Raw genomic sequence first — 12,772 nt, forward strand, 5'->3', positions numbered from 1 at the left:
GCAGTTTCACCAATAGCAATCTGGGGTATCCTCAGATTGAGCTCTTGGGTACCCGGACCGCCTGGACTTAGGTGGCCCTCCAAGGGTTTCCCCGCGAGGTAGCAATGGGGTGTGCCCACCACAAGCAAAGGTGCATGGCTGCTGAAGGCAGGGTCACCGGAGACCTCTTGGATGAGACAGGAAGTGAAGGTCCTCCGGGCGAGATAGGCAGCACCTATTGGTCTGGTCAAGGAGAAGCCGTGGTTAATATCCGAGCAGGCCGGTATGGTGGTCACGGAAGCGAACAGAGTGTCTGAATGTAGCGCAAGTGTTAGAGCCAAGGTATCCATCCGACAGTGGTCAGCCAAAGCAAGGGTCAGTTTCAAGATCAGTCCGAACGTAGTCAAGATGAGTAAAGGTCAGTTCCAGGCAGCGGTCAAACGTAGTCAGAAGGCAGGCAGTGGTCAGTTCCAGGCAGCGGTCAAACATAGTCAGAAGGCAGGCAGTGGCCAGTTCCAGGCAGTGGTCAAACGTAGTCAAAAGGCAGGCAAAGGTCAGTACCGTGAATCAGTCCGAGAAGGTACAACAGGAGGATGAACGAAGAGCAGGGATCAGGAGAGATGCTGGAACACAAGGAGGACTACAGGAACGCAGAAGCACTGGAAGAGGACAGGAAGACAGGAGCACGGGAACGCAGGAACACTGGAACGAGACTGGATCGAGGAAGCAGGAGAACAGGAACAAGGAACAGCAAACTAGCTACACCGAAGTGTCGACCCGATTGCCAAGGCGAGGTTCTGGGAACGGGACCTCGCCTTATATACAGGAACTATGTGATGTCATCATCGGGCGCTGTGGACCGGGTTCCCGTGCTGGGCCCTTTAAAGGGACGCGCGTCTAGGGGCGGGGCCGATGCTGTGGAGGTCGCCGAGCCCCAGCATGAGGAGCGCTGAGAGTGGGAAGGCCCCGACGGGCCTGGGGAAGCCTGGGAGCACCGTGGATGGTAGGAGCTGGCCGCGGCACCAAAGACGAGTAGCCGGAGCTGGTAGAAGGGAGTGCAAGGTGAGCAGGCCCGGTCTTGGCACCAACATGGCCGGGACGCGCAACAATCAGTGGAATGCTAGAACAATCAGGGAAAGATATAATCAGCAAGAAAAAAAAAAGGTTGTGGTAATTCTTTACTGAAGTTTATTTAAAAATTTTTATACTGCATAATCTATAGCTACAATAAAAGTGGTTTACAAATTCACATACACAATAAAAAATCAAACAAACAAACAAAATAATCTCGTCTAGCAAGTTACTGGTGAAACTCCATCTGGAGCATTATGTACAGTTATGGAGGCTGCATCGCTAAGGATAGGGACAGAACAGCAGGAGGGCTACCAAAATGGTGCAGAGACTGCTCCTTATACTGAGAGATTTATGTACAGTACACCTTGGAGCAAAGCAGAAAGAAGAGGGACATAATACACAAGACAACATTCTTTTGTTTTAAAACGGATTTTAAAATGTGAGGATTTCTTCACAGAATTTGAAGTAAAAGAATGGAACAGCCATGCTGTGAAGGCAGTGGAAGTTAAAGACTATGAACATTTTTTAAAAGTATAGGACATGTATTGGTGGGAAAGCAAGGATAAAGGCAGATATTAAGTGGGGTTTAAAGTACTGCATCATGCCAGGAAAATGGGCAGATAACATGAAAATAAAATTAGTTAGCTGCCTTCAGTTTCTGTTTCTAATGATTTTTCAGAGTGTTACCAATTTTCTAAATAGATATTTTACCTCCATACTGTGCCTTTTATGATGAGGGGAGCAAACCTTCTGAGCCACGGCCCTCCTTCCTTACATACAGTTGATACGGTGCCCCTCTCCAAGATGGGTTACTTCATATACATGCACACATACATTTATTTATTTACCATCGTTATGTGGTACAATCACCACTGTTCACAGGAGATAATATTCATCACTAAATACAATACAACTATACATAAACATAAAATTAACAATGTTTCTTGCTTAAAATATCATCACCACCTATTAAAGCATTCTCCCTGTTTCTATCAAAAGGTATATACACACATACACTATATAGCAACAGTTACTGTTCCTTGTGAACCGGGGTGATATGTATATTATACAGGAACCTCCGGTATATAAATCATTTAAATAAATAAATAAATATACAAAAGGTATCCACACTTTGTTGGTATGCCAGCCAGTATCTCAGAGCCCAAGTTTTATTTTTCTTCAAGTTGCTGAAAGGACATAAACATACACACCATGGGCACAGAGACAGACAGACAGAAAGAAACAGATATCTTATACCCAAGATAGACACAGACACCGAGCAAAACAGACACAGACATCCAGACACAGAGAAACACAGATTCCCCATACCCAACACACAGACAGACACAGAGACATAGACATATCACACCTAGACAGAAAAACACAGACACACTACATCCAGACACAGAGAGAGGCGTAGATACAGGAGGACAGATTATACACAGCTCTAGACTGTGCAATATTGATATCTTCCATTCTCTGTTAGCAATGTAATGACTACATTATGTCTTGAAACAAAGTTCTGTTTTATATTTTACTGGAGGTCATCTAAGTTATTTTATGGTTTCAAATAACTATTTATGTAAACTTGTTATCCGCTGAACTCTGTGGATCAGCGAGCTATAAATTTTATATATACATAATAATAAATAAGAGAGAGGCAGAGACATATCACACACAGACACAGAGAGAGACAGAGGCAGACAGACCACATCACACATAGAGATATAGGCCACATGCACAGGACAAGCACAGAGACACACACTCTACATCTAGATAATACTTAGATAATACCTAGATATAGAGAGAGACACATTACAGACAAATGGAATTGGCTGGAAAAATTTTTATAAATCTTAAGCTGCCAACCAAAATTGTTCAGGAGCTGAGAAAAAACTCTGTCCTACCCTGCCCACTTTTCTTTGCTTATTTACTGTTTTTAATAACTTTTTCAGTTTTTCTCTCTATTTTGCATTTTCCTTAGTTTGCTCATCTTTTTCAGTTTCTCATGTTTTAATTTGCGTATTTAACTTGTTTACCCTTTTTGCCTTTATTCTCCTTTCCCCCACCTCCTCTCTAGTCTTTCTGGCCCCTTTGTCCATTTCCCTCTCCAACTCACCACTTCTTTTCCCCTGAGTAAGCAGCAGCTGTGATCTCCCTCCCTGAGTAGGGACCCAATCAGCAGCAGGAATTCCTCCTGAGCTGGGGTCAGAGGGTGGCAGCTCTTCCTGGGCTATAGAACCCTGCAGTGGCTCCTCCCATGTCCTAGTTCTGCCACAGAGTAAGCAGCAAACCGCCCAGGGCCTCCATAGTGAAAGCAACATCTCTCCCCAACCCACCTAAAGAGACATATGGCTAAGCTGTAGAATGCTAACAGTGATATCACTATGCTCAGACACTATCTCCCTCCTGAGCCTGCAGTGCTTCCATGGCAACAAAACTTGACAGCATAACCATTTTTTCTAGTGTGCCACCCTTCAGGATTCTTCATATTCCTCTGGGGGATAATAGAAGGACTAGGAGCACTCGAAGTTAGCAAGCAGCACATTTAAAACAAATCAGAGAAAATTCTAATTCAACCAACTCAAAATTAAGCTCTGGAATTCATTGCCAGAGAATGTGGCTAGGGCAGTTACTCAGCTAGGTTTAAAAAAGGTTTAGATAAGTTTCTGGAGGAGAAATCTACAAACTGCTATTAATCAAGTTGACTTAGAGAATAGCCACTGCTATTACTGGCATTAGTAGCATAGGATGTATTTAATGTTTAGGTACTTGCTAGGCACTTGTAATCTAGATTGGCCACAGTTGGAAACAGGAAGTTGGGTTTGATGGACCCTCAGTCTGACTCAGTATGGCAACTTCTTATATTCTTTTTGCTCACCCCTGTTTTAGATGGGCCTGAGCAAGCATTGCCTTATTTGACTAACTGATACTACTGAAAGAGAAGAATTCATTTCAGACCTTTGTATTTCACTAACCACCATGCAAGCTGAGTATAACAAATCTATGTAGTGATCTGACTACTGATGTAAGATGCAAGACAAAGCTGACAGTTTGGAGATCATCAGAATCACACCCTGCCCATCAGTGGAAATAAACAGGAAGACAAACAAAATCATATTTTAAACACAGCCTAAATGCATTAGTGATGATTGCTGCTGGAAACATCTTGGGCAACAAGGTTCATAATAGATTTTTCAAGTGATCAGTTACAAGGCTTGTCCCTCCTATCTTCTTGAGTAGCTCGATTTGAGAAGATTCTCTCAGCTGATTGTGAATCTCAAATGTTACTTGACTCAAATATGGAAAGACACTGTGATGGTTTTTCCAATTTTCAAATGAAGTGGTAGCCAGATTATCAGAAAAAGGCAATACTAATTACTGTAGAAACCCATTGTTAGTTTACTTTGTCCTCATTTTGATCCATAAATAAGAAAAAAAAAATGTGACGTCACTTTCCAGAATGATGTTTCACTATGAAAAGTTTCTAGATAGCCCCATTATCTTTCATGTTTGTAAGCTCTTTCTATAAACATCCCAAGTTGTTTCTCAGCATTTTCTTATTTCTAGCTTACAGAATAAACATGGAAATTTTATTTTTCTAGGAATCATTACAGATGATTCCTAGAAAACCTCCTAGAGAAACACACACCAATAGCTTGTAAAGGTATGTAAGGAAATACAGCCCTTACTGGTAGAACATCAGCCAATGAATTCTTTAAAAAGAGGAATCTTCTAGCAATGGGATGTTCAAGAGCACGTTGTGTATCTAAATGGCTGGAGCATCCATCTGCAAAAAGGGCAAGTCGGTATGGAAGTATAAATGGTGACTATGAGTTACAGTAGTAGTCAGAGGGAGCTTTTGGAGTTAAAATATAAAGAGACATCTTGAAAGGACTCGGGGGGAGCAGCCAAGAGGCTGGGCTCTGCTCAGGGGTCCCACTGGGTTCTGCAGGAGCGGGCACTCTCCTGTAAGACTGGTAAAGAGTGGAAGGAAGCAGAGCTTAACCAAGAAATTGGGGCGAGAACTGCCTTTCACATGCTTGAAACCAGAGAATAATTGTGCACGAAAGAGTAAGGGGATTCTGCAGTTTTTCTTTGAGTGTGAAGAGATAAAAGCTTTTCTTCTGGAAAAACACCAGGATCCCATTGTGTGGAAAATTAAGAAGCATAAGAAACTTCATTTGGGGGGAGGGGGTATTATAGTTATAAAACATGAAAAACTGCAATCATGAAAAGCAAATGTATCAAAAATCCTTCTATTCAAGTAAAAAGCAGCTCTCTTGCACTAAAAGATGCAACAGTAGTTGTTCAGATGGAAAAGCACACTTTTTGCTTATTATGAATATTCAAGAGTCAGTTCTTCCATGGCCTGACAGCTCACAACTGCGTTCAACACATCCATATAGAGCAGCAGTGGCAGTGGGAAGTGCATGGAATCTCCTCTGCAACATCAATTAGAAAGATTTTGGTATATACTCATATGAGGTCTCAGTATTCATATATTACTTGTGTCAAAAATCAGGAAACCTACACTGTCGCAGACGGCTGCGACTGTTCTGCCTCACCTCTCTTCTACCCTTTTCCTCCTCCTTGGGAAGAATGGCTGCCTCCGGTACTGATTGCCGAAACTCTCATCATCTCCGACACAGCATGGGCGTCCCCATCCGCCATGCTTCTTCCTGAGGCCTCCTAGGCGCGCATGCGCCACCTACGCTTTTCAATACGTCATAGAGGAAACCTCGGGGGCGTCCCCACCGCATGACATCAGTACCTCCGGATATTTTAACCTCCGCTCCGCTATAGCCCAATGAGTTAGCAAGGACTTCGGTTTTGCTACTCTGACCGCTTCTAAGCTGCTCGCTTGGATTCCTCTCTACCCTCCGGGATAACTTGCTCCTAAGGAAGCTCTGGGTACCCGCTCCTCAGGGGTCCCTCGCTTCTATCTGCCCTTCAGGGTTCAACTACCTAACCTAGGACACCCGCTCCTCGGGGGTCCTATCTACTTTCTTCCAGGATCCTTCGGCGCTCCTAGGTACTCGCTCCTCGAGGGCCTATCCTGCTCAGGTTACCCTGTACCTCGGACCTTGGTCCCTCTCTCCATTCCTTTACCAAGGAAGTTACCAGCACTGCCACTCTGTGAGTATCGCTACGCTCCAGTTCTTCTTATTCCACTCTTCAGGTTTGGCTTATCCTGCGCTGCAGAACACTACCCAACCTTGCTACATCCGGGTGAGACCATCATCTATAGAGACTGTCTGAGCTTACTGTGATATCGCTGGCCTACAGTTCTATCCCCCTTCCTTGAAGCAAGATTCAACTTACATCAGCAGTACAATAAAGCTTTCTTTCCTCAGTGTCTGCTTACTAGAGTCTAGCCTATTGTTGTGGTTCCCCATGGGGCCCCTCCCCGTGGGAGGAGTCATCGCCACTTCGACCAAGACTCCACAATATGCCACAAACCCAACAGATTGCTAACTCCATGGACTTGGCTCAACTCGTGGCCTTGCAGGCCATTCCTGGCATAGCCCAGAGGATCATCGAGCAACAAAAGTCTCTGGAAAGCCTAGCTACTGCCTTCAATCATTTACATGCACAATGGAATACTTCAGCAACTCCAGTAAAAGAACTGCTGTTTCCGATGGTGACTGTCAATACCACCATAGCGTTATCTACGCCTACCCACTTCACCGGTGAAGCACGGATGTGTAGAGGGTTTGTCAAACAATGCAGTATGCATTTTTCTTTACAGCCTACCCTCTTTCCCACGGAAGTTTCCAAGACCACCTATATCCTATCTCTACTTGAAGGAAGAGCCTTGGCTTGGGCTTCACCACTATGGGAACGTGAAGATCCTATCCTGAATGACCTATCAGGATTTCTGAAACTTTTTAAGTCTGTCTTCGATGACCCGGGTCGGCAGACCGTCGCTGGATCTGCTCTGCTTAACCTCCAGAAAGGTAATAAGCCTCTTACAGACTATGTGATCGAATTCAAGACTTTAGCAACCGAACTACACTGGGACACTGGATGTCTATGTGCTATCTTCATGAAGGGCCTCTACTCTCACTTGAAGGACGAACTGGTGGCTCGTGATCTGCCTGATATCCTTGAGTCTCTCATGGAATTGGCTGGGAGAATTGACCGCCGTATTTGAGAACGAACTCAAGAGGGTAAGAGTCCTCGAAAGTCTGCCTTGGGAGCTAACCATCCTAAACCTGTGCCAATTGCCTCAAGCCTACTGTCTGCTCCCTTAGAAGAAGACGAGCCTATGCAACTAGGCCGAAATCATTTAACTTCTAAAGAAAGACATTTTCGCAAATGCATGGGATTATACATGTACTGTGGCCAATCAGGCCACGCCGTCCAAACCTGCCCCATCTGTCCGGGAAACTGGCGGGCCTAGGATCTGCAGGAGGTCTTCTCCTAGGCCTCACCTCTCCAACTCCTCCATTATCTTTACCAGTCTCACTACTCTGCGGAAGCCTTGAATTTCAGACCCTCGCTCTCATAGACTCCGGAGCTGGAGGAAATTTCATCTTAAAACGCTTAGTAGAACATCTACAGATTCCTACCACACCAATAGTTAAGCCATTGCTATTGTCTTCAATCCATGGGGAACCACTTCCTGGAGAAGTTTCATTAATTAGCCAGGCCACTGGCCTGTGCACCTGAGCTTTACACTCTGAATCCATTTCCTTCCTCGCATTGGAAAAGGCCATGCACCCAGTGGTTCTTGGACTGTCTTGGCTACAAAATTATATGTCACAGTTTGATTGGGCTACGCTAGAATTATCTCAGTGGGGACCTGGCTGACATGGTCAGTGTCTCGCAGAAGTCTCGCCACTAATTTGCGTGCCCACTACACCATCGTTACCTGGCTTACCTCCACAATACGCCTCCTTCCAGGATGTCTTCTCTAAACAAGCAGCAGATGTACTCCCTCCGCACAGAGTTTTTGACTGCGCTATAAACCTGAAACCTAATACGGAGCCTCCAAAGGGAAGAGTTTACCCTCTTTCTGCAACTGAGACTAAGGCCATGTCCACCTATATACAAGAGAACCTTCAAAAAGGATTCATCAGACCCTCCAAATCCCCGGCTGGTGCAGGATTCTTTTTTGTAGGGAAAAAAGATGGCACCTTACGTCCCTACATCGAGTACAGGGACCAAGAGTCCACAATATGCCACAAATCCAACATGCACATCACATCCATCTTTCACATATGTGATAGAATAATCTCCTGGTTGTACAGATCTGTATAGGGATACCAGATATCATGAGAAAAGCAAACAGCTATGAAATCCAGAAAGATATATGTCATGTCATGTCTGGATTCAAAAGGGTGACTTTTGCTATTCCCTCTTCTTGCTCCTTTTATAAAAATTGCTGTTCACTGTAAGTAATAAGTGCACCATGTGCCTCAGCTGTACATACAAGGCCCCTTTAAATAGATCTGTTGCAATAACCTGAAGCTGCATTGCATACTATACATCTTCAAAGATCCACGACAGCAGGAGAGGGCAGGACCATTGTCTGTGTAGCTGCCATTACTGGTCTTCCCAGGCTAGTAGTGAGATTCCACAGAATATCCCTGATGGGTCCTCCTGCATGCTCCAGTAAGTATTTGTGTGTTTCCCAATATCAATGAGTGTTTGACATGTCAGGTTCTCACACAATATTGTGTGAGTTACCAGTAACCATGTGTGTTACCAGTAACGGTGCCTTTGTAAATTTGCTGTGGCCTTATTTAGGCCCTGACCTGAATCTTTTTCTCTCATTTTTTTTTCCAGGCTGAAACCCTATGGCCACCATCGTCCTAGTCCAGAGGTCAAAGCAGGCCATTATTCCATCTAGCTTCCAGGGTGGACCATCTGTAGACTCCCTGATATTCTAATGGCTTCTGGAACATCCAGAAATATACAAGAGTCTATGAGGTCAGCAATGGCAGATAACACTTAAATCTTTTATCTTTAAAGCTATTACACTGGTATATAACTGTTGGAAGTCAGTAATTTTTATTTCTTAGTGGATAGACCTTCGAACAATTTTAGATTTGATTCTGGGTTCAACCAAAAAAAAAAAAATACAATTTCAGGCATCAGCACATAACACCTTCTGATCTAAAAGGCAAGCCAACAAAAAACATCAGGCTGTAATGAAAACTCAACAACTGTTTTCAGTGACATCATGATGATAAAAATTATGGTGTAAATCAATTAATAAATCTTATTAAACAGACTTTAATCATCATAATCTTTTAAACTGTATTAGAAATGCAGGTTAAAATACTTAATTTCTAAAATTTGTAGAATTGACTTCAGAAGTAAAAATTGGAAATCAAAGGACTTATTTACGAACTTGACATGACTAGTAATTACTACTTTTAACTGAATCACTGGACCTATTTTAATCTTATATATATTTAGAAGCTTACCTACCTGATCATAAAGCTTAAGTCACAAATAATAATGACCAACATACAATGCTGGTTTTGTATTTGTTATTAATTGCAAAACTTTCTAATTAGATGATTCAAAACACTCGGTTGTTCTGTAATTATATGGCTTGCATATAGTTTCAACAATCTTCAGCTCATGAGAAGGTATTCAAGATAGCCGGGATCCGTAGTTTTGGTCCAGTTTTCATAAACGTTTAAAAAAAAAGATACCTTACAAAGGATAATTAAATGGGAAGATATCTAGTTTTACTCCTTCCTTTCTAGCACAAAAGTCAGTCATCAGAGGCATGGTTTCCAATGCTTCTTCTATACCCACTTGCCCTTATTGAAATATACACTAATATCAAAACTGCTGTGCTCGTCTTTGACTGGGAGAACACAATGAGGCCTTCTTCAGGTTACTTCACATGTCACTTTCTGATTAATCACTGTGCGCCACAGTTAAGATTTATACTTTTCTTTCCTACCAGGCATGCAGCTAAAACTCTACTACTACTTATTTCTATACATAATGCAGCACTGAATAGATATACATAGGAGTTCCAAAAACTAAACTATTCTGGAGTATGATACCAATCCAATAAGATATTTTTACAACCAGTATATTGCATTCCACCATTCTCATTTAACAAGTTAGCAGTTTTGAGTCCTTATCTCCATGCACTAGGTTTGGCGGTAAAACTATCTTTGCTCTTTTATTTCCTTTCCTGAACAAACCCCAAAGTTGTTGAAACACAGTTATTAAAGTAGAAAGGATACTTTCAATGTTCATTTTTTTCACAGAGATAAGCAGTGACTTCTCATATGTGCTTCAAGTAAACTAAACTTATTTAACTACTTTACTGGAAGCTAGCTTAAGAACGCTTCATTATATACCCAAGAATGAAATGACTGCAAGAAATACATTTTATTTAAAATACTATGCAAACCAAACATGAATTCAAGAAAAAAACATGCCTTTAAATGGCTAAATTGTAACCAATGGGGCACTTTTGTTGTCTGACAGCCATACTTGTTAACCCACAGGAAGTCCCTTACCCTAATAAAGCAGCACTCAGTTGGTAGAAATAACTTTGATACTCTACCAATTCCAAAATACTCTAGGAATAAATGTAATGAACCTTGCCATTATGATTCATTTACTTAAAATTCAACTCTTTCCAACCAGCTCTAATTTACTTGCTTTCTAAATGACAGACTCACAAAAAGGAAAGAGATGCAATCACTCGTAAAGCCTTCTTAAATAAATGAAAACGTAATGTTACCTTTTCAGTTGCTAAAGATTTAGGAGGTTTTTCTGATTCTCTGTCTCTCTTTTTATCTTCCTTCCTTTTATCCTTTTCCATCTATAAAAGCAATGTTATAAAGACAATTATTAATGGTGCCTTATGCAAAATTGAACTGAACAGAATTAAACAAATCAATATTGTAACAGTGCAAGTAAGGACACTGAGGAATAATTCGCTGACTGAATAAACTATTTGCATGTGCTTTGTACTGCCTGAAATACAACAGCTGGGCAGGGAGACTATATGGTTTGGTGAATTTTCATATTAAACAGGGAGTATAGTTTTAATCTACTCAAAAATAAATAAGAAAAGAAAACTAATAAAGTAACCAACTAGAAATATCTAAGACTGAAAAAATTCAAAATGCTATCTTTAAGGACTACTGAAGAAGGGATTTTAGTATTCTTGAAGGCTTGCTTGAAAGATGTTAGCCTTCTATAATATTAGATGTTTCCCGTTATTTGAGTGCGTTTCTTTTACTTAATCTGAATTTGTAAAAGATACAGATACAAAGTCTTTCATCCTGATGCTACCAAGTCAAATCCAAATGAGATAGTGAAAAAGACAATATTATTTGTCAACCAATGTGAAATCAATGGATGGTCTCAGCATGAGTCTAGGTGTCAATTGACAGGTGTCAATATCACTTAAAAATCATTATAATGGGGAAAAAAAACTGGTGCCCTTCCTGGCAGTTTTAGCCAAGGCAAAGGATAGCCTATGGAGACTAAATTATCCACTCAACTGTAGAGATGGCATGCCAAAGTAGGGCTGAAGTACATTGGCAGGACAGTACATAACAGCTTGCAGAGTCACTGCCTATGCTGTACCTGTTCTGTGGATAAATCAAGGACCTTCTGTTTCCAGTGCATACAAGCATCTTTCATAAAAACTGACATTCACTAAAAATATTTACATTTAAAAAAAAAAAAACAAAAAAAACTTTGCAGGTCAGGATAGAAATAATATTCTCTCAATTTGCCTTGCCTAACTAACATTATGGTGAAGATTTTAGACTTGCTTCTGGATCCCATTCAGTTTAGAAACTTTCAGGATTCTTTGATCAGTTCAGGAGATTATGTTTTGTTTTTTAATTTAATGCCCATAGCATTTGCATGAAAAAACAATGATATGAGAAACAGAATACAAATGAATTGAAACTTATAAAACATAGAGCCAATTTTTTGCCAATTATATTTTATATGGTCAATAAGTTAACTAAATATTCCTTTGGCCAATAGATTTTAAAATTATCAGAAATACTTAAACTTTAAAAACTGCTTAGGAATTGCCCTGTCAGTTGACTATAGGGTTTAGTCATATCATGGAGGTGATGCGAGTCAGGATCTAGGTGAGAAAAAATGCAGCTACCACTACTGCAGTATCTCCTTGTAGTGCTAGAGTGGAGCTGAAGAGTTCATTCTTAGATTTCTCTTCTAGCCTTCTACCAGGGAAAGCAAAGTTCCTTACCTCTAAAAGGTGTTCTTCATGGACAACAGGTCAAATGAGCAACACAAGTGGGTGATGTTATCTGAAGGTGCTGTTGCAGAAGTGCTCTCTCAGAGCTCAGAAAGACAAAGTTTCTCTACAGCCACATTGCTCAAGTCTCTTCAGTCTTTTCACTAGCAAACGTCAACTCTTTGGGGAGGAGGTTGGAATTTGTGGCTGATTTGATCTGCTCTCTATGGAGAACATTAGTTACAGATAAGCAACTTTGCTGTCTCTGTGGACAAGCAGGGTCAAATTCAGCCACACAAGTGGGGATTCCATATCTGAGGGTTGTGTATGAAATACAGTAATTTGAAGAAAGTTGGGATTATATAATCTGGTTGAAGAGTGGATGGAGGGAGAGTTGAAGCACTTAGCTAAACAGGTACTTCAGCAATTTCTGCCCAAAGGCACAGTCGCTGCAAAAGTCCTCTTCTAGATAGTAATATTTGACAAAAGGTATAAATGGATGATCAAGTT

The 12,772-nt window shown here is 41.4% G+C and overlaps 1 protein-coding gene across 5 annotated transcripts in view; it reads right to left on the reverse strand.

Annotated features, from left to right (window-relative positions):
• SMAP1 (small ArfGAP 1) overlaps positions 1-12,772 on the reverse strand; it is a 656,078-nt gene that overhangs the window by 305,605 nt on the left and 337,701 nt on the right. For 4 of the 5 annotated variants that reach the window (XM_029595644.1, XM_029595645.1, XM_029595647.1 and 1 more), the window contains one exon: positions 10,781-10,861. The exons of the other annotated variant lie outside the window; for it this stretch is intronic. In XM_029595644.1, the coding sequence (XP_029451504.1) occupies positions 10,781-10,861 (81 nt within the window). The remainder of the gene's footprint in view (positions 1-10,780; positions 10,862-12,772) is intronic. 5 annotated transcript variants of the gene reach the window in all.

Source organism: Rhinatrema bivittatum, chromosome 3 (assembly GCF_901001135.1).
Source record: "Rhinatrema bivittatum chromosome 3, aRhiBiv1.1, whole genome shotgun sequence".
In the NCBI taxonomy this organism is placed as follows: Eukaryota; Metazoa; Chordata; class Amphibia; order Gymnophiona; family Rhinatrematidae; genus Rhinatrema; species Rhinatrema bivittatum.